Source organism: Poeciliopsis prolifica, unplaced genomic scaffold, assembly GCF_027474105.1.
Source record: "Poeciliopsis prolifica strain line A6 unplaced genomic scaffold, Auburn_PproV2 SCAFFOLD002, whole genome shotgun sequence".
NCBI lineage: Eukaryota > Metazoa > Chordata > Actinopteri > Cyprinodontiformes > Poeciliidae > Poeciliopsis > Poeciliopsis prolifica.
Genome location: NW_026562377.1, coordinates 7,984,884 through 8,011,711, shown reverse-complemented (window position 1 = coordinate 8,011,711; position 26,828 = coordinate 7,984,884). Strand labels below are relative to the sequence as shown.

The 26,828-nt window shown below is 35.8% G+C and overlaps 1 protein-coding gene across 1 annotated transcript in view; it reads right to left on the bottom strand.

Annotated features, from left to right (window-relative positions):
• Positions 1–275: 275 nt before the first annotated feature.
• Positions 276–26,828, bottom strand: part of brinp3a.2 (bone morphogenetic protein/retinoic acid inducible neural-specific 3a, tandem duplicate 2) — a 58,028-nt gene continuing 31,475 nt past the window's right edge. The window contains 8 exon segments of the mRNA XM_055057611.1: positions 276–4,581; positions 7,088–7,299; positions 7,302–7,429; positions 13,269–13,491; positions 15,671–15,907; positions 16,123–16,228; positions 20,648–20,838; positions 24,820–25,010. Coding sequence (XP_054913586.1) covers positions 3,811–4,581; positions 7,088–7,299; positions 7,302–7,429; positions 13,269–13,491; positions 15,671–15,907; positions 16,123–16,228; positions 20,648–20,838; positions 24,820–25,010 — 2,059 coding nt within the window. The 3' untranslated portion in view covers positions 276–3,810.

The window sequence follows — 26,828 nt, the reverse complement described above, 5'->3', positions numbered from 1 at the left end:
TGACACAAGTTCGAGTTGATGGGAGGAGTAGACAAATTGAGGTGATGACTGTTAACCTTCACAGGCGCTTGACTTCCCTTTGGTCCATAGTGTCACTGAAGCTCATACAAGCTCCCTGATTAGAGATGGCATGTTGCACCTGACATTAATACAGCTGATAGAATCTTTGACCTACAGTGCATAAGCAAAGCATTTGATCAAGGACTGAAAAGCCCTCCAGGTTTTTGTATCTCTTTAGCTTTATTAAATTACATTTAAACTGGAAACAATGGCAATAAGATTGAACTCAAAGAGAGAACTGAACATTCAAAAGCAAACCTGTAAAACTAAACATAGGGCTGCAAAATTTAATTTAAAACCTGTGACTTTTCAGCATTCAAAATTAATAAAGTCTTGCTGCAACAAAATGTCAAATGGTTTACCCTCTATGTGAGTTATGGATTACTTTGGGAAACTCAGAAATTAGTTATTTTTTCAAATTAGTAAGAATAAAGCTAAAAGAACACTACTGCAGTCTTGCTGTTATGCTATTTAGAATTGACTGACAGAAATAAAAATAGATTTGCTTTAAAGACTCCATTGTCACTTGTAAGAAGTGAATTATGCTGCAGTTTAAATGGTCTTGAAAGTAAATTTATAAAATTAAGACCTCTCCTCAAGTCTTTTTAAATTTCTTCTTGCTGTATATAACAGCAAGAAAAACAGCTGATATACACAGCTGTATAGCTTGCTTAATTATTTTGAAATGTGGTCTCTTTCAGTCCAGCAGGTCATACTTCATGCACCTCATGTTTGTGAACAGTTTCCAATTATACCCTATTGTGTTTTAAACTGCCAAAACCCCCAACAAAATCACAGCAAACAAGAGCAAGATCAAATGCTTTAAAAACCTCAACAATTAATATGACAAGCAGTAATCATGCAGTTACTTTGCAAAAGATTTCTGATCACTCATTTCTCCTTGAAAAACTAAGTTAGTTACTTTAATGACTATTTCATTGTAAAAGTAACTAAGTTACATTGCAAGTTACATTAGTAGTTATATTCAGCAGCTATCAACAGCAGGCCCTGCTGCCACAACATAAAACAACCAAGGCGAGTCAACTGTATTTATGGGCAAATAAAACATCATACGGGATTTTATGTTAACATCATCCCTCTCGCATATGAAAAACATATGAGATGACTGTCCCAAAGTTCCAAAGGCTTGGACCAAACTTGGAACATGACAAGTTGCAAAATTGATGATGCAAAAACTGTACAAATAACCTGCAGAGTTCTGCAAAGCCCAGGTAATATAAGAAATAACTCCACTTCATATTTACATTGTTAAAAGGGGTTGTGGTTATTTTAAATATAGTTTTAAGAAAACATCCAAGTTATGGAAATTTTGTGGCCATGAACGAATTTAATTACACAAACAAACAACATTGAGTGCAGGATAATGACACTGATTAAAAATAGAGCACTTTGCTTTGCTCCTTCTTCTCAGAATACTTTGACAAGGTGACACAGCCACATAAAGCCATTTTGTGCAAGCATGGTTTGGTAATGGGTTGCTTTGCATTTGAGTGGAACAGAAATGCAGCATGCTGTCTGAGCTAATTTGTATTTGTTCTAAAAGTGGACACACTGCTGAAGTTGCATGTCAGCAGTACAATAGCAGCAGCTACTGTCCTCTGTCAGTGTCTATACTGGATCTGTTTAACCACAGCTCAGTGCTGTGCACTCGTGGCTGCTTGACAGAGCTTACAGCTCACTACCCAACCATATGTGTTTGCATAAGGGAGTTAAAAATGTTCACAACAAAACAGAAAAAAAAAACACTGCATTATTGCAAATTCTTTGTACTTCTTCAAAAACAGAAAAGATAAGAAAAATGGAAAACTGAACTAAAACACATTCAGTCAGCCCTTATTCATAACATACAGCCCATTCAACTGAATGCTTGACTGGAAAGCAAGAATACATTTTTTTTTTTTTTTACTGTTCCTTCCTTCAGAATAGACAATGTAAAACCCACTGCATTATTAACCCCTAAAAGATTGTATTGAAAAGTTTAAATCACCGGGAAACATAACTTAAATTAAATAAAATAACTTAAATAAAATGAATTCAAATACCATAACTATGGGCTTCTTCTAGTCAAAGCTGTTTGAGCAGCTTATATTTATCTCCAAGCCTTTATGATGATGAAACCTGCTGTGTTATGTTTCACAACACTGAAAAATAACATTTCCGAAAAAGGGATATATATCTCTAAATTGTATTCTTGAATCAGAGAGTGGGATATTGATGTATACGCACGATTTATACTTTGATTTTGACCCACAACCATCTCTTGTGTTAAGAGAGAAAGACTCAAAAAGTTTAAAAAAAGCACTTTTGACAAGTGAGATTTTAAGAGCATCATCTTCAGTTGTGCAACACATTGAACCATGAAGCAGATTACAACAGAAGACCTCACAGGGTGCTACTATGGCTGCCAAAGAAAAGGAACCAAGGCAACAATTCAGTCTATCATCTAAAATACGTAATATAAAAAAACAACAACTGGATGTTGCCTGGTCCTATGAGTTTCAATGTAAGCTGCAACATTCAGTCTGATTTTGGCTAAGAGGTGTTAATGTGCATCATTCATAGGAACGGACTGTTCAGTTTTTGCTTTCCATGGGTCATACTTTTCCTCCCAAATATTGTAGTGTACCATTGGGTCAGAATGCGATGGAAAATGGGACACAAAAATGATTACACATTCATTACTCTGGACTCAGGTATCGATATAAGCATGGTACCAGCTGGGGTCTGGCAGTTGGGGATTCCCAGTTAAAATATTACTACTTAGCTCGGTATTGGTGCTGATCATGTCATGCTCATACTGCATGTAGCCAAAAAGAAGACCGAATGGAAAAGCTCAACTAAGAAATCTGAAACTGTTTTGTTTCTGTGTATTCATTATTCTTCAGAACTCTAAAAAGATACTAAATCCCAATCCAACAGAACACTTCTGGGATGTAATGGGATGGAAGCTTTGCATCCTGGATGTCCAGATGACACAGTAACTGTGCTGCACCACTATGTTGATATGATCCCAAATCTGAGGAATGTTTTCAACATCTTGCCATACAGGACAACAGTACTAGCAATGTGTACCTGATAAAGAGGTTAGTAAATGTATCTTCTTGTTCAGGGTGTTTTTTTCTCTGTTTTAGAGGCATTTAAGTATACTCCTCACTTAGAAAAGCCAAAGTTAATCAGACAAAAGGAAATGATACTTGTTTTGTGGCATTGAAAGAAATTCTCAACTTTTCAGTGGATCAACTCTGTTATAACATGATGTCTTTAATATCAATTTATCTACAAAATCTTGTTTTACACCACTGCAATCTTCAAGTCATGGAAAGTGCACAGTCACTAAAGCAAAGAAACATATAAAAATACAAACAAACAGAGAGTACCATTTTAACCATAAAATGTCTATTCATTTAGCATTGGTACTTACAGTATAAATGAGCAGAATCATATTGAAACAGGATGGTTCAGCTGTATGCAGTGGTTTCTGAGTTTCTACAGCAGAAATATTATTTTGAGAAACAGTTGTGCATTTTCTCAAAGATTCAGCCCATTTTTTCACATGGCACTGAAATGGGCATTGTCCAGTACATTCTTCAGCTGTCCATGGCTGGTTGCCTCATGATTAACCATAGAGTTTCATAATTAATAGAGACAAAGCACATGTGTATGCATCTGTATCAAGGACTCAAAAAGTTTTCCTTGTACACAATTTACAATTGAGTTTTCAACCAGCTGTTAACTGCACAGCTTGGTGGTCTCATATTCCACTGAATTAGGTAAACGTGCGCTGAAGGCCTGCAAGGAGGCAAAAATGCGAACCACCTCACTGGGAGTGAGTTTGAGCCTGTGGCGGAGGAGACAGGCGAACAGGTCCATCTTTTGTTGGCCTGCAGGGGAAAGGCGATTCACGCGATCTCGTATTTCCAAGAGTTGAAGGATGGCCGTGTCCTGGGAGCCCTGTGTGTAAGGGTAGTCCAGTTGGAGGATCAAGTCACGAATTGCCTCTGGGTCAAAGTGCATACTGTAGCCAAACACTTGGATGCTGTTTATCTTCATGTAACCCAGGCTCTGAGCAGGATCAGTAATTTCAGCAGGTTCATAATAAACACTGTCATTTGCTCCATCCTGAGTCTTTATCCGGCTCCGAAGGTAGATGTGGATAGTTTCAAAGAATGTCTTCCACTTGTTACCCAAGGTCAAAGTCCAGTTGTAACACTCGAAGGGTAGGTCCAATTTAGTGGCCTTCCAATCTGGAAAACCATTCTCATTGACGGGGATGTACCAGCTCTCTGAGTGGCTCCCACCAAAAGGGTTAATATAAAGAGTGAGAGCGGGCTCCAGGGTACTGTTCTTTGTAAGGCAAACTTGAAGGGATATTCCAAGCAGCATATGAACCATGTTGGTTTTATATTTGTTGCTCTTTAGCGTCAACAGCATCCTCTTCCTCCATGACGGGTCAAACCAGCTGTTCAGTCTCATGTCATTGCTGATGAAAATAGCATGAACCTGTGTGACCGAAAAGACACAAACAAATCCAATTAATTTATTTAAAAATAATGATGTGTATTAAATGCATGCTACTTTTAGAAAGCTTTATATTTATGACATTATCCTTATAAAAATCACTGAAAGAAGATGAAGAAATTGTATTGTACAGAGTTGTACAGTTCACACTGTGCAAACTCCATAATTTTCAAAATCCTCATTAGAGTCTATGTAATACTGTAAGATTCAATAAAATCCTAGATGTATATGTATATATAGAATATGTACAATATTAAATGAACAGCAAGCCTTGCTGGTGTTATTAGATTTAGTTTCTGAAAAGGAAGAAGAAAGCTAGCCTGGGAAAAAAAGAGCAGCAGACACACTTCACACCTCTTTGTCATAGAAGTTCAAGACCTTCAATTTTCTTAAGATAAGAATCATATTTTATTTTGTCAGGGAAACAAATGAACCAATCCAAAGCATTGCTTATTAATTTTTTCTTCACTACATCTAACAACTCTCTTAGAATTTGTTTTTATGATGTTAACAAAAGACTTTTTTTTTTATATATGAAAGCTTTTATTTTTAACAACTTCCCATCTGAACCATACATTTTACTTTCATCCAGAGATTTTCTTATTAACTAAAACATTCCATTTTTTTTCTTTCATTCTTTTTGTTATAGATTTGGAGTGTTTATTCAGATCTTCTAAGTTAATCCTAAGCCTAAATCTTTGATTTGGATTTAAAAAAAATAAATAAATAAAAATCACATAAACAGATGTAAATCATTAATTTACAACACAATATTTTGAGGTACTAAAGAAGGAAAAGTACCCTGACCCTTATTTCTTAACATAAATTTTGATGTTTTAATACTTTTGGTGTGACATCAGGAGAGAATAGAAGAGAAATGTTGGTGGCAAAACTCAGAGTTTTAGCCATAAATGTATGATCATTGTATGTAATAATGTGAAACTTATACAGATTTCTTCTGTAACACAGGAATTTTCTAACAGATATTTAATGAAAGAAGCATGAGAGAGAATACACTCTTAAAAACCTGTTAGCGATCCATGAGGCCATGCTGGTCATTGGGTCGATTGTAGCTCAAAGGGAGTAATTGTCTTACAATCCTCAAATTGAGCTCAGGGTCTTCCTTTAGATGTGCCTCTGTACAAGGCATTTAACCCCTTGAAAAGAGCTTTATATGTTCAGTCAATTTTGTATTTTATTTTTTGTTGTAAGCAAGGTTTGAAAATGTAATATATATCTTTGAAGTTAGGATTTGCACCTCCTTTCTCTAAAATCTTTTGTGAACATGAATGATTTGAAGAAGTAGGGTCCAAGCCTTTTGCTTCCAGTACACAAGTGCTTTTAAAAAAGAGAGAAGACATGCAGAAAATGTTGTCAGGCTGAGACTCAAACTTGTGACATCTGTGTCATTGACATACACAGAAGACAAGTTCAGGGTCAGAAGATATGCACCTGCACCAGCATTGGGATTAGTGAAGATCCTCTTTGTACCACTGCAAGAATCAGGTAGATCTTTGAGTTGTTTTGTTTTGTTTATTTATTTATATTTGTTGATGTTTATACAAAATGTTTATAAAAAATCTAACTGGCCACAAGAGTGGGGAAATAATTAATAGCCTTTTGTTTTGTTGTTGTATGATCAGACTTTGGAGTAAACTAGCAGGATACATCCACTTCTTGCAATATCGGTTGCTGTCTTGATTTTCATCCACTGGTAAAATGTCTTAATGAATAATTGAACACCAGCATTTGCTCTTCTAAGACCTCTGCAAAAGTCTCTTACGAATACAGTTAAATGCTACAAACCACGAAACTGTCAAAACATGTTAGACTGTTGGCTTTGGAGCCTTTGCACAAGATTCTCAAATTAATTTCAACTATCACCGGGTTGCTTTTCACTGTCTTAATTTCTTTTCAAACAGTAAGCATGTCTTTTCAGGAAGTTGAATCCAGATACTTTCTTATGAAAGCTCTTTTCAAAAAGTGTAATTTGCTTTATGAGCAAGTTTTATGTCATAAATTAAAAAAAACATTTCAGTATGTCGTGTTATTCTTTATGTGAAGTTTTATGTATTTGAAGATGTTTTATTTGGTTTAAAGAAATTGGGTTAATTGATCTAAAAATGCTACCTGTCAAATGTACCATCACTGTTTTTAATGTGCTGTGGCATCCACATAGAAGATCTGCACACACAGTTATACTTAAAGTCCAACAATATTTATATATTCAATATCTGGCAAGGTCAAACAAATAAATTAAACACACAGATATTACACAGCTAAGTTTGACAAAAACAACAAATAGATTCCATTGAAAAACAGTGTAACAAATTGTTAAACAGAAATGTGGAGAAACTATAAAGCTTCCCTTTGCCAGAAGCTGGCCACTATACAATGGATTCCCAGGAGTCTGTGTGTCTTTTTTTCTAGGCACAGCTCAACTAGCAGTGAACCTGACATCATTAAACAAAAGCGAACAAAGGGATACCTCAAGCCTGCGGTCTGCTCTCTGCAGTAGGTAGCCTAACTCCAAATCTTGGAGGTCCGTCTCAAAGCCCAGGTAGTTCTCTGTGGAGTCTGCCACCATAGCTCTGCAAGCCCCTTGCATCAAGGCAAATCCTGGGTTACAGCTTCCACATCGGGTGTGGTTGTCTGGTGCACACACTGCACAGGCTGAGCCTTCGCCAACAGAGCAGGGTGGGGCGACTGACAGGGGCTGTGTTCATATCGGCAGCTGCAGCTGTGAAGCTCCTCGGAGAATGTTCCAAGTTGGTTGTTCTCTGAGCAGTACAGGAGGGACTGGATATGTCCTAGCCAGTAGGAGTGAGGCCTGCAGGAATGACAATAAGTGATATAAAGAGATCAAAATACACTTTCAACATGAGCTGGTTAACTGGGGAAAAGCTTTACAAGACACCTGTCTTATAATAAGCCATCAGACAGCTGGCTCATTATAAATATACAAACCAGAGAGAATTTAACTAATCCTGGTTCAGGTTATTTTCAGATCAAGAGAAATGTATCTAGAAAATTTGCCCAACATTTAACACTGTTCTATCATGATGTGTTGTTTACCAGGAATATCAGTCTACATTTTCCTCTCTGTTTGAGATTCTCATGAATGTTTATGAATTTGAACTCCTGCCATGCTTGATGATTATTAAAGAAAATGACAGACATACAGAAGAGCAGAGAACGTTATCTTTGATCAATTTATGTCATAAATATTAGAAGTGCACTGTAGCCGGAGGCTAACTTAGTTTCAGACATGCACACAATTCCCCAATGTGAATTGTAGTTTTATTACTGCAATTTTTCCACCATGATCCCTTTATGCCTCTTATCATCTTTGCTTACAGAAGAGAAATGATCAGCATGTAAAAGCTGCACTTTTGTTTGGAAAAAAAAGCATTGTTTATAAGTTTGTATTGAGGAAAACTTTATGCTAAATTTAAAGTGTTTGTAAAGTGTTTTGGAAAATTTATTAAATTTCATTGAGAAGTTAACCAAAGTTCAGAAATTTTGAGATTTTAATAGTAAAATAAAATGCAGCTTCTGTGAAATGAACTAAAAGCACATTTTCTCTACTTCACAGAGGACCTGTGGATAAGCCAACAGCTTTAACAGAGTAAAGACAGCGAAGGCTCTGATAGTTTTCTGTTGTGATCTTTTAGGCCTGGAAAAAACTTCTAAGAAACTGTCTCCTTTAAAGGCTATTACAGAATTTAATTTGAAAAAGGCTGTAAACATCCAAAAAGATAAGAATCTTCTCCATAAGAACTATAAAAAAATACTTTTTTTAAGGAAGCAAAAGTTTTAAAAAGGGGAATTTTAAAATATATACATAATTTAAAAGTGCAAATTGTTTAAGTTATTTTATTTATTAGTTCCTTTGCCCTGCAGTACACATATTACATTGCCATTAGCGTGTGCAGAAGAAAACATATCCAACTTTCTTTTACGTTATTAGTTCATGTAGATTTTTTTTTTCTTTTTGCACTTTACAACCATCTGGAAAGGCATATATCTCTGGGATGTAATGCGAGTAATGAGTAATGAATATGTATCATCTAGTTTCTTAAACTAAGTTTGTAATTATCCACCTGACCCTGGAGATCCATTGGCTGATGTCGCCAGTGCATCTGCTCCTGCAACAACTCGGCAAATTGTCACCTGACAAGGTCGTCACAACTAACTGTGGGCACATACTATCTTTGCTGCTTTCGCACAATTGACAGCCTGTCGCAAAATCCAAAAGTTTCTTCTGCTCTACACAAGAGTGGACTGAGAAGTCACATCTACTGACTCAGACTGACAAGAGCACACACTGTCAACCAAAGTAACTTTAGCTTTATATGAAAAATGTTTGGCTTAGAAAACAGCAATAAAATTTAATAAAGATCCTTTGTGAGTGGATGGCTTATATAGCTTTGTACCTTATCAATGTGAGGAAGCTCCTACTGGTTATCTTACTGGTCTCAGAACATCACTTCAAAATATCCTGCCGCCTTAAATGCATAAATCATATATCTATGCAGAAGCTCATGTATAGGTTTGAGACAATTATCACTTCTTATACAAAATGAAGACTGCTGGAGACTTCAGATCTTTGCTGCAGCTCTCCGTCTCTGCCCACTGCTGCTGCCTGTTAGACTCCGCTCTCCTGGTGAGACACGTTTAATCTTAAATAACTGCATTTTCTCTGTCTCCTCTTTCACTTGCATCTTGTTTCCCAGTTAGTTCTCCATGCAATTATAATCACATCTTCCCCTTTTTCAGTTGTCAGCTTGTCGGTTTTCTCTTGCTGGAGTCTACGGCTGCATTTATGCCCATTTTGCTTGTGTCCTTGTTTTCCATTTCTATTGCCACTCCTTTGTTAGATGATGAATATGATTTCAGATAGGGTTTCTGTCTGAGCTCAGGAGTTTCTTGCCTGCTTATACATTTTTCTTTTCATCTAACTATCATTCATGTCTACTTTTGTATCTCACTTTGCAGCTTAAAATGTTGATCTCTAAGAAAAAAAAAGTGACAGACAGCATTTCTCTCTTGAGATGAATTTCCCTGTGCCTCATGCTTTATGAAAAACAAAGTAAAAAACGTAAACATAATTGAAATTACAATTTGGAAAAAATAATGAAGGGGATGTTTGAAAGTACTTTCTGTAATAAGTGAAGATTTTGCTTTTCACTCCATTAAAGTCTTTTCTAATCAGTGTCTTTAGTTACCATAGGGAGGAGACTCTTCTTCATGCAGACTTAGGACATCACTGTATCTAACAGATTTGAAGTAAAAATAGAATTCCTTTGAACCAGCCTATTCATACTATGACTGAGAATTATGACAACAGGCTACCAAATAAGAAATCACAGGGAAAGTTAATTTTCCACTCAGGAATTAAACCAGTATGCAGATTGCACACTGTTAGTTTCCTTGTCTGAAGGCTTGACTGTTAAGGGTCATTATACTTCCTCAAGTGAACTTGAGAATTTGTGTGGTCATTGCAATTAAACGCTTTTTAGACAATGTTTTTATGGAACCACTAAATAATGTGCCTTAGTCACAGAAAAATTGCTACATAGAAACTTTTATTTTTTTAGTCATTACTGATGTGCCCCCTATTACTGGTCAGATTGCTATTTAACGACTACCAACATCTTCACTGTTATATCTGTAGAAACGACACATGTGGAAGCATTGTGCTGTTTCTTCCAGATCACCTGCCGTATATTCTATTTTCTGTTACTAATACTCTTTCATATTTTGTCATGTTACATCTGTGAACTTTTAAGTTTTTCATAGGGAATTTATAAAACAGACACAAAAATGCATAGTTATGAAGTTGAATGAAACTATTTCATGATTTTCAACATTTTATACAACTATCTGGCAACCTACCAAAATTGAATTGTGATCCAAACAAAGAATTTTACGAGGAAGCAGAAAAAAGACCCAAGGCAACTCTGTAGGAGCCTCAGATATCCACGTATATGGTAAGAGTCTATCCACCTAACAACTCTTGGTAGTGCAGTTCACTAATCAGATCTTTATGAAGTACTAGTGGAAATGGAAATGGAAAGCTCCAAGAAGTTATGTTTACAATTTGCTAGTCAAATACAGGAAACAAGATGTGATGTTAAAAATAATTATTTAAAAAAGATGTTTCCCTTCGTACAAAATGTAATGTGTTGTAGAAAATTGCATGTCCACCAGTATGATTCTACCTCAACGGGTGGTAGAATCATAATGTAAGAATGCTTTTCATTAGTGAAAACAGGGAAGCTGATCAGAGTTGAGAAGAAGATGAGTGAAGCTTAATACAAATAGATCTTTGTATTAAATAGTTTTTGCCGCCTTAAAATATTTAAGACAGCAAAAGACTTAATACATGAATACAGTTTGGTATTCCACAAGGTTTGTGAGCCTAAACTTAATATCCAAAACTGCAATGGGATGGTTATTAATAAATTTGAAAGGCATGCTTTTCAGATTTTTATTTGTGAAAATGCTTCATTTTGACTTTACAAGTCACTCGATGTGGGTCTATGAAATATAATTCCAATGAAATCACTAAACTGTGAGGTTGTAATATGACTAAAAGTAAAATAGTTAAATGCTTATGAATACCTTTCGGAATGTCGCGAAAGGTATTCAGAAGGTAAGCATGCAAAATCAACCAGTTTTTCAACCCACGCAAGATAAGCAAGCAAAGTCAATCATGAAGTAAATGTACATAGAATCAGATTAAAAGATGTGATAACTATAAATTCAGTTTGTCCTTCATGCGAGATTAAATTGCATGAGACATGACCATAAATCTAAAGACAACATTTATAGAAAATTTAGCCTTGAAAGGATTATTAAAAATCTATAAAATAATTTTAGAGTGAATTTCTTACAGCGTTCAACAAGTATTTGGATGATAACAAGATCCCTTCATAAAAGCCTTCAAACAGTCTGGAAGATGCATATGAGGAAACCGCTTTCTGAGAAGCTTACAGAAAACATAAAAAAAAGATCTGAGTCTGTCGTTTCAATCATTAATGCAAATAGTCAAACTTTGAGCAAAAATGTGCTGTGCCTCTAACATAAGACAAGGGATGCAAAAATCAATCACAAATCATTTGTTAATCTCAGGTGTAGAAAATAGGATGTCGATGAGAGACCTTCTCCTCTCTCAAAGGTGCAAATATTCAGCTCAAAATGGCTTTCCATAGAGAGTTAATATCACCATGTAGAGAAAGAAAACCTAGGAGACAATTTAAAGATGATGTGGTTGTAAAAACTGAGATAAGCAAGGTTTAGAAGCTGGCGACAAAACTTCCTGCTGTGGAAGGCAATATCAGCTGCATAGATAAGCGATTAATGTGAGTTTGATATTGTGGAAGAGAAACCAGAGCAGTTCAGAAGCAGGAATGCTGAGAGAGAAAAGAGACCGAAACTGTATGTCAAGAACCCTCTATGGATTAATCTGGCAGTTGATCTATGTGCTGTTGCCACCATTGCTACTGCCATTACTGTGGTAGCTGAGCTGAACTGATGTAGCATGACTGACAGTGATGGCTAGAAGCATCACCTTTTGCAAACACCCCTTCAGCGCCCTCGCATTGGCTTGTCTAGGTTTTACTGACAAGTGACTGTTTTCTGGTACAGAAATAATGACTGTCTTTCCTTGACAGTAAACACTGAAGGAGCCAAGCATAGCTATAACACACCACATCGCTATGAAGGTGGTTGGGGCGGCCAAGGCATATAAAAGTTTAGCTTTAATACCAGTGTTTTCTTTATTTTTCTGAAAACTTTTAATTGCTCATTTGATTATTTTAGTGAATGTAAAAATGTCTTCAATAAACCATTGCTGTTTATGTGAAAAAAAATGAAGCCCCTGATATAGGGGGCGTTGGGTATTATTTCTAAAAATAAAACATTGGCCTCACTAAACTGTGAGGCCAGTGACAAAAAAAAATAATTATAAAATATTTTAAAAATCTAACTGTATTCTAATGACGATATACTAATGATGAAAAAAATGACCAAACCATCCAACTTCTCAGGGAGGTTGGTGCTTACCTTATAAAAAAATGAGAGAAAAAGAAAGAAAATCATCACTCTATATAGTTTAAAGTGAATAAGAATTACATGACAAAAGCATGTAAAAACACAGCTGTAAATTTGGGATGCACAAAGTGGAGTCACTTAAAGCAGGGGTTTTCATTCTGTAAACTTTTTGTTGTTGTTATACTTATTATCCCATTCACATATTTTCCTGATGTTGTGGGATTTACCTGCTTAAGCTGTGGGTATTGCAATGCAAAATGATGCTTGCGTTGCCTTGTCATTTACAGTGACAAAAGTATGAACTACTTTTTGCTGTGACTGCAGTTCATTTACCCTCCAGTCAAAAACCTCCCAGAGCTCAGTAGATAACACTGTGGCAGAGGAGCATCTTCAGATCTTGTATTTCCTTCTTTTTTTATGTGTTTGGCCCAGATTCTGTTTCCTTGCTCACCTAAATGGTAGAAAAAAAAACAACTATCCATTTTATTGCTGGCAAAAACTTGGTGAAGTTGGCTAAATGTTCACAGTTAAATTTTTTTAGTTACTCTTTAAAAACCCCTGACTTAAGCAAATATTTAACATATAAAGAAAGAATATAAATGTGTCCTCACCGCTCTCTTGGTATCCGAATTTGAGGTTGTCTGTGACATCTTTTACTGAGACTGAAGAGCTTGAAAATAACTCTTTGGGCTCGTTTGGAGAGGACCCGCATGCTGTTCTCAAGCTGCTCATACCGCCACTGGAACAGGCTGTCCAAGGACCACAAGTGTTGAATAGATGACACATTCAGGAAGTAGCTCTGTGGCAGTCTGGTGTAGAAGGCTTTAAATTCATCTGTAGCAACAATAATCAGGGTCAACATCATCAGAGTGTTTATGTTCTGAAACATGGCATCAGCACAGCAGGACAGGGACTTATATGTAAAGGACAAAATTGTGTTAAAAATTATAGACAGAAACACCACAATTCAGTTTAGAAAATATTTTTCCAAACAGAAAGAAGCCAATTCCTGATATTTTTAGAAATCATATTTAATGAGGAGTGCAAGAAGTGCGGTTTAGCACCATTTGCATAACTCTGTCCAATATCAGCACTGAATTGTACTTGTACCTGTAGCACAGGACTCATGAACATATTTAGGTTGGCAGTTTCAAAAGTAGTTAGATGTGAGAATTGAAGTTCATATTTACAGAAAAAAAAGTAATACTGAATTTTAGTGAACACGTGAATGTGATAGAAATTTACCTGACATTTTCCTGTATCAATGCAAAAAGTAGTTACAAGAATTCAGGAAATCATATTCACTTAGAAGTCATTCCGCCCATGTTTTGTATGAGTCTTGCATACATAAGTCTTTTGGAAACTTGTACTTTTCAGAAGCCAAAGTTTAGTCTATCAGGGTTGGGAAAGTAGGACAAGAGAGAAGTTTGTAGTGTGAGGTGAATTTACATCTGAACAGATGAAAAACATTGAGTCACACCACACAGCTCTTACTTAGATTTCTCTGTCATGAGTGTACAGCATGTGAAGCTTGCCAACAAGTCTGCATTCATGTTTATTGCTTGTTTCCGTCACATAAATTCAGCAGTAGCTTTTTTGTTGCTTGTTCATGTAGCGCGCACCTCAATAAATGACAAGAATCACTTCTTGAACAACAGATCGTCATGCAGCCAAGTACACTAAAAAACATACTGGATGCACCCTTTATGTTTTTCCAGTAGAGACCCCATTTTTCATTCTGCTCCAAAGACAGTGTTCAAACACTTTCTATTTTGACAAAGAATATGAAATATGAATTTAGACCTTAAAATCTAATATTTATCTATAAGCCCAAAACTTATAATCGTCAGATTCTCCTAACAGGCAGTATCTAATGATTTTGTAAACTATTTGTCACACAATTTACAATCTCTTTTTCTTATTTACAGAGACCTATGGGACGAACATGCTTGCATTACTGATCAGCTGGTATAACATCGACATCTTTTTATGAGCAAACAAAAGTATTAAAATGTTAAATGACATGAAAGTACATTAGATATATTGTGTAGGTTGTGTTAATGTACTTATTGTGACACATTTGCATTTTAATAAAAAAATACACAAACACATAACAAATGTAGTTTCCATTTTATTCTATTCTATTCTGATTAAGAAAAACATAATTGGAGATATACTTGTACATTCAGAAGACCTGGTACATCTCAGGCAGCATTACATCATTAATGTATCACTAAAAGTGCCATGTTATATTTTTGGCACTTGATAAAATCCCTTAGCCCTATACTCTCTCTGCTTTAGTGCTAGGACTTATTTGCATCTTTAGTCGATAAAGCACTGCACTGTGATATCTCTTATTGAAGGACATTTTTATGACACTTTTAGGTGTCTGCATTCTGGACACACTTCTGCCCTCACTTTACAGCCAGCAATTAAAACATAAAGTTTGAAGGTAATTGCAGTGAGTAATATTTCAGAATAATGCAAATCTGGATAAAAAGACATCAATTTTGATTTCACCTGAGTAATAATGGTCAGGGCAGGGTGACCGAGTACAGCAATAATAACAAAACATTGTGCTAAGAGCTTCTATTCAACCTCTGTTTCCCCAGTGATTGGAAAAGCTGGACTAGCAATAAATGGGTTTTATAGCTGATTAATCTTCTGCAGACGTACTGTAAACTGGCCAAGCTGAAAGTTGTTTCTTTTTTACATTTTTTTTATCTTATTCTATTCTATTTATGTCATGTTTTTAATTTTCTATATGCAGATATGTAAGAGAATCCAACACTCTTACTCAGCTATTATTGTTCAACCCTAAATCAGAGTAGGGAGAGATATATGAATAGGATTCTCACTCAAGTTTAATGGTGCGGATAAAATACCTGAATTCATGCCCACCCTCTCTCATATAAATGATTTATATGCAAAAGTCGTATTTTCTACAAGTGTGATGAGGCAAACAAGTTGAGAGGAAGCAATAATTCCCTGTTTTTTATGAGGACTTTCTCACCTGATTCTTCAAATTCTTTATAAAGCAACCCCCATGTCTCTGTTATTCTCTCCAGGCTCTCCTCCATGGCTTGGATGTCCATGTAGGGGCAGTTGCACTCTGGAAACTTGGGATCACAGTTGCACCAGCAATCATTGTCCTTGCAGACAAACTCGCCCTCTCCATTGCAGGCTATGTAGCTGAGAGCAGCCTGCACAAAACTTTCTCTCAGATAGTCTGGTAGGATCACTTGCAAGCCTGTAAAATCAAGCTGGTTTTAGTACTGCCATGAAGATGTGCATGAAGGGAGTGACAGTGAAAGTGCAGGGGGGGGTTGGGGGTCATAAAGAGCTGATAACTTACTTAATAAAATCTACAAATCTATAAATCTGTGTGCCAAACACATGTATTTGGAAACATACAAAAAGAGACAGAGAGAGAGAGAGAGAAAAACAGGTAAAGATTTTACAAACCTTGCAGCTGGACTTTATTTTCAGGACTCTGAACGAGGACAGAACTGACGGAGTCAAGGTTGTCATAGTTACTACACCCGAGAGGGCCTGTTCGCGTCTCAGTCACCTGGGCAACAACAAAATGTAATTTATAACTACTCCACTTTATTCATTTTAGCAAAGTACATCGCTAACCTAAAGAGTACTCTTACTTGATGAGAAAAGAAAAATGTTTCTAGGGTAATGTAAATTGGTATTCCTGTTCTCTTAAAATAAAGCCATTTTAACATAATCAATTGTACATTTGAATGTAAAATAAGTAAGCTCCTTTCTGCTGAAAGGAGCTGAAGGAGCACTTTGCTGTTCTCATTTTAAAGCAAGAATAGTTCCACACTATTCATTTATTTATTTTGGCTAAGCCCCTAATTAAGGACATTCCAAATGACTCTTGCCACAAAGCCCCTTTCTTCACTTCATCTCCAAGAGCCTATTTTACCTGTTCCTATTCTCTTATGGTGACAGTGACGTGCATCTAAGTAGATCTCGTTTTTCTCTCTGTCGTTTTTTGACTTTGTATTTTGCTTAGCAATTTTGTCCAACTCAGGCTTGTTTGGAGACAGTTGTTGTGGACAGATGGATGAGGCGAGATAATTGGGATAAGTTGATAAGTAAGATAATCATAAAGGGATGAATAAAAAACTGTTGTTGCATGTATGTACAAACTCAGTATTCTCTTATAAAACAGCATAAAACATAGGAACAAAAAGACAAATAGAATGACAAAACATCCTTTCTTCAAAACAGAAGGAAAGGGGAATTGCTTCACTGAATGTCTTAAAATACACTTAAATATCACTTTATTAATCTCAATGCTTATATGAATGCGAGGAAATGAGACACAATGCTAGATTCTAAACTACATGCATATTTAATCCTTAAAAGGAATTTTTTGATGAGCCATATGATATGCCATATGGAAAAAACACTGAATGATGATCAGGACATTCAATTTCCGCTTTGCTTAGCAGCTGCCTTTCACTGCTGATACATTCTGGTATATTACAAAAAGCTTAATAGGACATTATTAGCCACCTGTCTGTAGGCCTATGATAAAATTTGGAAGCACTGTGGATGGAGGAATATTGTGGTAGACTGCTCTCCTCTTTGTTAAACAGTGTCTCTCATGATGTGGGAACTTGATGCTCTGTGTACACTGAGGCAGAAATATGCCATATATTTTCAAGATTTTTGTTTTTTTTTATTTACAAAAAAAATACATCTTTTCTTATTAGGTAGAGATAATGTGTTTTGCTAGGGTATCTCAATTGAGAAATTTAGAACAAACAAAAATAGAGAAAAAATATTTTTGATGTTTTATAGAGAATATAAAACATCAGGAGGTTTCAAATATGACAGCAGAAGCCATCGCCATGTTCAGCTATTACCCACAGCGCTAGATACTGACATATTATTTACATTATTTAAAAATATTTTTACATCATATGTTTATTCACAAGCCATTTTTAGGATGTTACCTGATTTGGAAATGTTATGCAAATTTAATAAGTGTGACTGAAGCATTTTTTTTTTTTTTACCTTTTTCATAACAATTTAATAGCCCATCAACCTATAAAGCATATGTGTATGGTCTGTCCACATTAATTGATTCCATATACATGGGCACAACAGTTGTGGTTGTTTTTTGTTTTTGTTTTCTTTTGTTTGTTTTTTTTGATACTTTAATCCATTGGACCCAACATTTTTCAATGTTAAATAAATGTGATCTCTAGTGATACTGATAAATCAATCCTATGGACAGAAAATTGTCGATTTTTTTATGTGGGTTTGAGAATAAATTCAGGCTGAACACTTAAAGCAGGACATACAAAATATGCTATAAATGGAAAGATGCACAGCTTTGTAAATTTAAGTATAAGTAGATTTTCATGTGGTAACAGAATAACACAGCTGAATTGAGAGTAAATTATTTAATCTGTTTAAATTGTATCATCCCACAGGAATAAAGGAGACTTATAGTTTAGAATTTTAGGTAATTTTACATGATTTGGTCTTCCTACAAATTTCAAATTTGTTAGGATCTGAAAAGTGCAGTTTGGTGCCTGGACAGTACATCTACGCAGCACACACTATTTGCTCAAAAGACACTGCTTTTTTATTATGGGAATCATATTAAAAAAGCAGAAATAGGCAGAGCAGAAATGTGAAGTTATTAACACAGTCAACTCACAATAAGTATGAAGTTCTTAATGAATATACTTTGGTATTTCCCCACTATAGCCAATCCATTTGGTCATGGAACAGACAGAGATCAATAGAGAGAGACTGGGTACACAGAAATGTGTTTGTCATTACAAGAGTGCAATAAATCTAGAGGCAAGCCATCGGATGGCAGGATAAAATTAAAGGTCCCTGCTGTTCTCTTGGTCAAGACTGAAGCCGTGTTTATCACTTTGTGTAGACTGACTGGCAAACAACATTTGAGTAACGCAGAAGAATCTATATTGATTTGATTCACAAAAATTGCAAGGTGCAACAAAAATACATCCCTTTGCTCATGGATATATCTGAAGGCATTACTCTTTGTACAAACAAGCAGATCCAATCAGAAAACTTCCCCACCACCAACAAATCCTGGAAAAATTCTACATTTCAAAGGCATCGTGATGCATTTATACTCCTCAAAAATGAGCTTCAATTTGCAATTTTTATGGCTGAAGCATGCAGGCAATGCCTCATCGGTCTTTTCTCATTCATTCCTCAGCTTGCTAGATTTTAGATTTATGCAGAGAGTTCCAATCTGTTCTGCTATCTTGTGGGTCAACGCGTTTTGGAAAGGATGCACAAGTGTGGAAGAATCTGTCACCCCTTTGACTCACTTTCCACTGATTATAAAGGTGAATCTGTGCTTTTTCCACTTTCCACCTGTCAGTCACACAAGATGACTGCCTTTATACTAGCACAAACTCTCTTTCCCTCTGTAACTACAGAAGGAATCCTTGATTCCCAGAAATAAAACAGTCAAAAGCATTTGCCGCAACTCCGCTGGTGTGCCCACTTCTACTGCGAAAACTCATCGTTCTCTGAACAAATTATTGAAACAGCCACAGAGCTTTGACATAAGTGTAGAGAATCTGACTCATATTCTGTTGAAAAGGAGCTACCACAGCCAGCTACCACAGCCAGCTCCCGCTGCGCCCGGAGAACAGAAAATGGCAGAGAAGAGGGACGCCCTTCCCTCTGTCACCCTATTAACCCCATGCTACCTGAAGGTGACAACTGGAGCTTGTGACTTGTCCCCAGCCGTGTTTCACTGGACTCATTTATCTTCCCCCTCACCATATGTGCCCATCATGGTGCTTCCTGCAGACTCAATGTGCTCAAAGCAGCTGATGATCATATTTCATCACAAGCAGGCGAATAAAAGGAACATTTCTCTTTTTAGCTCTCATTGATGTTGTAATGGCGTTTTACTAAGGACATTAAGTATGGCAACTGTGCACAACAAGCCATCTTTCTGATGTTAAATTTGAATCTGAAATTCAAATGTGTAAGATTGAGCATTGATTTGCTTAAAATGTGTTCAAACAGTTTGAAATGAGCCCAGTTTAAACAATAATACATATATAAAAAATATGCACACATTTGATCTGTGTAAACTTTAATCAATATTTCTATGTACACTTGTACTATGTTTGATAGCTAAAAGACAATAAGTGAGAGAAAAAAAAAACAATTATTAATAAATCCACACATTTTAGTTTTAGATTTTGATAAACCTTTTCTAACATGCTGACAACCACAATTACAACATGCTGGGGATTTGACTGTAAGAGTAGAGGGGTTTAGCTTGTTAGACATTTTGGTTGCAGTATTTGTGCTTTGTCAAAAAACTGGGTGAAATTACTGATCCCTGTAAGGATTTGGTATCATAATGTTTGAATGTATTTCTTATGGCATTTATATAGATGAGCTAATAATTGTTGATGGTTCTCCTCGCCAACAGCTGGTTTTCTGTTTTTTTTTTTGTTTTTGTTTTTTGTGTCATTTATTGACCTTAGTCAGACAGGAAATAGGCTAGTTGCCTTAGGACCATACACAGCTTTGAGATAAAAAGTTTTTTTTTTAGTTTTTTTTTTTATTTAACTTTACATTTTACTGTGAATTTTCTTCTGTGCTTTTTGCACTATATAATATGAAATGATATGACTGAAAATAGTCTAAAACAGTTGTCCATGATAAAGATGAATTTTTAGTCTAAGAGAATACTCAAATGTTCAAAGATACTCAAAATTAATAAATGTAATTTATAAATGTGAATAGGAGGGAAAACAAGAAATTGCCAGGTGTGAGATAGAGAATTAAGCTATTTTCTAGCTACCTGTGGAGACTTTTGTCAATAAATCAGTGAGGTTTTTTAATGTGTCATTGTTTTATTTGAGAGTCAATGTAGATGGAAAATGTGATAGTATGTACATTTCCTGCCATAAATAATATCTTTAAAAAATCTTGAGGAAAAAGTCATTACCTTTATGGCAGTGGAGGCAATCTGGATGTGGTGCAGTTTGCGCAGAGTGCTCTCCCTGTCAATGAAGTAAGAAGCGGCGAGCTGGTGCAGAGCTTCCAGAGTCACAGTAGAGGAGTTACCAGAGAAATCGCTCACCTCTGCTTTCTTACTCAGCTTCCTTTTGTCCACAAATATTGTGAGGGCCTCTTCCCCTGCGTGGAAAAAGCACAGAATTTATCTCGTTGTTTTATTAAGTGAATCAGAGGTGCATCAGAGCCTTGCAATAACCTTTCTCTGAACTTTCAAGAGAATATTCTGCAGTGGCATGTTTAAAAATTAAGAGTGGTCTGTGTGATTTCAGACATTTTCTCTGGCTTTAACACCCAGAACACATTAAAATGAACTGTTTATCTAAAAGTGACAAAGTGTGATGCTTTCCAAATGTTTGAATAAGAGTGTAGCTCTTCATTGTCTATTTTTGGCACCAGAAGTAATATGAATACTCCCAGAAAACTTCAGTGTCATTAGGTACATGCTTTTGATTGGAAGTCTATTGCTAATGTTTGTAAAATTGCACTTTCACTGTGGCAGCATGTATGAGTAGTTCTATTATGTTTGTTCTGATTTGTTCCTTTTGCAGACTTCTGTTCATATTTTTTTGGATTATTGATTGCTTTTTCAGACAATTACTCCCTTCCGTCTTTGATACTGTCCAGCTGGAAGAATTTTTGCCCCTTTTTTACTATTTTGGCTATTATTAAGATTCATAACCACTGCAACAAGTGTTTTAGATTATGACTGGGAGCAGCTGATTAGCCTTTCAAAAGCTCAACTAGTACCTGAACTACAACCCCACATCCCAGAGGAATTGACAAGGAGGCTTCAGGGATGCAGAGCAGAACCAAAGTACAGAGAGAAAAGGAGGAAGTTCAAACCATCTTTTCCACTGATTATGTTCCCAACACCAGCACCTCTTAGCCTGGCTTTCCAGCCATATGACCAAACTAGGACTTATAGAGTACATGAGGTGGATTAGAAGTGCTTGCTAACAACTGATGGTTTCATCCAGAATATACAGAATATCATCATAATTTTACATATAAGTACAAGTATATTTGCTGCAAAACTGAATTCTACTGGAAATTCTTCCTGGCCACAGCATCAAAGACATTTTGGATCGTATGAGTCATTACAAGATTGCATGTTGGTTTTGGATAAGTAAAGTATTTATGAACTAAGATGAATTATTGGATTAGCTACCTTTGGTCCTGAAATAATTCCATACCGAAGCTGTACATATGTTCCAATATGAAATAAATTATAAAACAAAGGGTGAAAGGATGCACTGTAGTAGGTGAACAAAAGAGTACTGAATAGCAAGTTTGTTTTTTAGTAATGAATCTAACGTGAGGGGAAAAAAATATCAGAGGCAAGTTTCTTTTTTGCTTTATATGTTTTGTTCTGAAATGCCAAAAAAACATAATTTAAGAGTTAAGATTGAAAGATATGCATGTGATCACCACTATGACTACGAGGCTTCAATGTATGAACAGGTTGTCATGAACAATGGACAGTTCACAGTAAAAGGATGATTTCTATTAAATGTTTTTGGCATCTTTTTGGAATTTTACAAATTGCACCCCCAGAAAGCTATGTGAAACACTGAATCTGTCTATTCTTGAAAACTGGTATTTTAGGCCACATACCCTTTGTGTTCATTTTACAAATTGGGATTTTCTAAAATGTTTTATTCAATTTAGATGTCTAATAATTGCTTTGTCAACAAATACTGTTTTACAAACATTGGAGAGAAACCATGACTGGTGGTCAAATTACCAAGATGATGAAAAAATACATGTTAAAAAATGTTTTTCATTAGGTTCTTCAGTTCTCTTCTCTGAAGTAAGCATGATTTATACTGTAGTTCCCAATTTTTATACTTTATGTCATTTAACAAATTTTCAAGCAAGAAACATTTGCACCACAAATACATTCATGGGCAATTTTCAGAAATTAATTAGCAGATTAACAGTGGCTTAACATTAAAACAAAATTAGTTTTGCTCCAGGAGAGCCACTCAAAAATACAGAAAATTATAAGTTTCACGAAACACCAGCACAGCCTTCATAAATACCTCCAAAGCAGAGGGATTCTTGATCATAGCTAGAATAGGCCATGCCACCCAGGATCTAAAGCCACTGATCATAGCAATCGCCTCTTCATAAGTTTAAGGGCTGGGGTGCAGCAGACGGTCTATGCTTTAAGAGTTCCTCAGACACTGCACATCATCTTTCTCATTATAATGCAGTGTTAATGCTTCTGAGTCATTTTTCTGCCAACTGCCTTTCTTGCTCAACTGCTGAAGGGCACACTCCTAATATCACAATCTATTTATTAATTTCATTAAGTCCATATGTTTCTGAACACAGAGGCAATCCATACGGAACTGCAGAGACGTTTCTCGGGCGAAGATCCAAAGCAAACTCCTCATTCTCCTCTGTCTACGACACTAACACTCTGGCTGAGAGCCAGATTGTGGGGCAACATCAGCTCAGGATGCCAGAGATGGTTGCATTATGTACAGCCACTCACAACAGCAACCTTTTCAAAGTAATTGACAAGTGTTGCTTTGTAAAAGCAAATCTCTTTGAGAGAAGCCTCGACCTCTCTGGCATCTTAAAAAGTTTTCCTTTTATTCCTTTTCCTTTTTAGGAAAGTCAGTGAGCCATTAGTGCATGAGCATTCAACAGTCTGTGGAGAAAAAAAAATCAAGCTTTGGATGATCATGACCTGCACAAGTATTTACAAATAAATGGTCTACATTTGTATAGTGCTTTATCAAGTCAGAGGACAACAGAAAGCTCCAAACTACAGTCAGTCATTCCCTCTGACCACCACCAGCAGTCAAGGAGAGAAAATGTCTTGCTGAAAAACAACAATTGAGATTGACTGCGTTACAGGAGTACAGGGGTTCAACCTACATATTAAACCAATATATTAAATTATATTGGGATGTTTTTTGGTTACTCTGAGTAAACTCCAGTACTGTGAATCACCATCTGCTGTCCATACAGAACACCTGGAAGACTTTATTATGTCAAGTTGCACAAGTTAGTGAAGCCAAGATCATCATCTAGAAAAATTATTAATTCAGTAAGATTTCACCCTGGCCCATACTGTATTTTATGAGCTAAATGCTTGGAATCTGAAATTTTTAAATAATTAAAAGAAAAGGAAAGAAGGTACATTCTTGTGGTTTTATTACTTTGTCTTAAGCCAATAGCATTAAAAAAAAGAAAAAGGAAAAATTCCGATTAACTTTGTAGCTTCACCTGTTGTGCACATATAGCATATATTACATACAACAGCATCTATTTCATTTCACTTTGCATTACTGTTGGACGTTCAGTGAAACATAGACATATAAAAAATACGAAATTCCAAAGAAAGAAGTATTTACATAGCTTCCCTTTCTGTGACAGTGTATCAAATCTCTTTCTGACGTTCTCATACTCACATTCATAAATCACACAATAATGGTTGTAGGGCTGTTAGAGTCAATAATGCTCTTGTCTCACACCAGGAACCTCATAAAGTTCAGAGTCTTGCTATAAAAAGCACACTTCTGTAGGGTTCTTCAAGAAAATGTTGCATAACTGACTTCAAAACGTCATTGTACAAAAGCACTTTTGAAGTGAATGTTGTTGATTTATTTATTCCTTGTTAATTTAAAAGGAATTAAGTTAAATTCAACTGGTGAATCCACGCAGAATATATGACTGCATAATATTGCCTTGTCCTTACAGTATCTTCGTATGCACTGATAACATAGCAGGGGACTTTTCAGAATATTAAATGTGCTAGCTATTATTTATTAAGCGTTCACACTTTGCATTCCATTAAAAATTCAATATGTTGGAAGTAGATTTACTGTAATAGATTCCCACACCAGATGCTGTTGAAAAGATCAGAGTATCAGTAGCTCAGGTAAGTGTTGGAAGTGTGTTAATGTCAAACAGAAAAAGAAAATTTATGAACATGTGGACATTCCAAAGCTGACATCATTGCAGCATTCAACAAAAATGCTGCAATGCTAAAACTGCATTCTTGTCTAATTCATTTTCAATGTTAAAAACAAAAATAATCAGTCAGAGATAAGAAGTAATGTTTTTTTCATTTTTTTTTTTTTTTACCTCCAAGTGTTGCTGTTAATAAGAAGTGAGTCCCGTACTTCTTGATCAGATTATCAGTGATCATTTGGGTTGTAGGTCTGCGGCCCAGAAGACGAATGTTTCTGATGAACTCTGGGGTTAAGGGTAACTGTGACTCCAGGAAATCTCTTCTCTCCACTGCAAGGTTGTTCACCTTCCATCGCCCAAACTCCCTGTTAACAATAGTCACACAAGAACAAAAAATAAAGTAAAAAAAGAAAATAAAAACTCCAAAGATTTACATGTGAGTTACTGAAATCAAATGCATTTTCATATGAACTGCTAAAAAATAAAAAGCGTAGTCATTACTTTTTAATATTCTCCAGGGAGGCCAGACTTCTAGAACCCACAAGCTGTTTTTCCACACAAGGTTGTTTATTTTGGTTATGTGCCTATTAATTAAATGTTTAAAGTAACTTATAAAATGGCTGACCAAAAGCAGGAGCCAGGAAAAGAAGATGTAAACAAGCTGATCTTAAAATGTAATTAAACCTGAGAAACATAACTTATCATGGACAATTTTTTAAAATAAACTATCTAATCAGTTCAATTAATTACTTAAAATAATTATTTTAGTTGCCTAATTTATTAATCCATCAGTGAAGACAAACAAACAACATTATCTGCCCTAAACATGACCTGGAAGTCCTGTCAAGTAACAGGACTTCTCAGGATTAAACAGCAGGAACCAGCAAAGTGTGACTGAGAATGAGTTAGCTAAGTACTGGGAGACTGAATGATGAACAAAAGACCCAGACTGATGAGCTAATGGGTTGCAGGTGTGGTGAGAGAGTAGAAATCAGGCAAGAGAGAGAGAGAGAGAGAGAGAGAGAGAGAGAGAGAGAGAGAGAGGAAGTGACACAGGGCACTATGGAGAGCACTCAGGACTAGAAAATTAATCCCACAAAATAACTAAGAAACATAATAAAAGGTAACTAAGAAAGGACTAGACACAATAAATGAACATAACTAGAATCACTAAGGAGGAACTGAAGTAAAAATAGAAACAAGGGAGAACTAATAAAAACAAGTAAGGAGCACAAATGACAAAACAAACTCAAACAACCTCAAATTCAAACCTCAATTCAATATTTTGAACTGGTTACTGATTTTTTGGAAAGCTTAATTAAATTTATGAAGATAAGAAAAAAAAGAGAAAGAATCAGACACAGAAAAATTGGTAAGCCCAGGGCACCATTTATACATGAACTGCCTCTGGGCCTCCGTATTCGGTTGCTTAACTGCTTCCAAAGACTTATCACCTGAAACCAATGAAATCTCTCCTACATGCTCCAAGCATAAAAGAAGCTTTCCTTTGAATACGGCTCCATTTAATGTGAAACTGGATACAAAAAGTCAAACTTGTTCTAATAGAAATAATCTTTCAAACATAAATGCACTGCTCCAGAATTTCCAACATGTTCAACTCCCTTTGCCATGACTTTTACTATATTTTTAAAGCATCTTTCTAATGTAAAGAGAGAACTATTATTGTATACCCACTCATAAAAATATTGGCCTTTAAATAGAATTTAATCTACTACCACATAAATAATGCACATTTTTATGTTTTCATGGAAAAACATGGCCTTTATTTTTTATATTTGGAAAAAACTAAAAATTATGAAGCTGTATTTTTCCATGACAGATGAGCAAACTTAGTCTCCAAGGAAAATGTGAGCTACAATCTTAGACCGGCATTGTTTGCTAAGTCCTTTTCAATTACAGCTGTTACCCAGGAAACGGCTCAGTTGAATATGACAGGGGGCATTTGTCCGTTTTCCATTTAACTTTAGCTTCAGTATTATCAATGTTAGCACAAAACCAGTGAAGGCCAGAGACATATCTGCCATAAATGAATATCCATGCAGGTCATCTTGACTTCAAGCACTTTGCATGGGGGAACAAATCAGGAGTTTATTTTAAAAGTTAACCGAATCACACAACTCTCACTCTGTCTCTATTATCTGTTTCTACAGATTTACACCTTC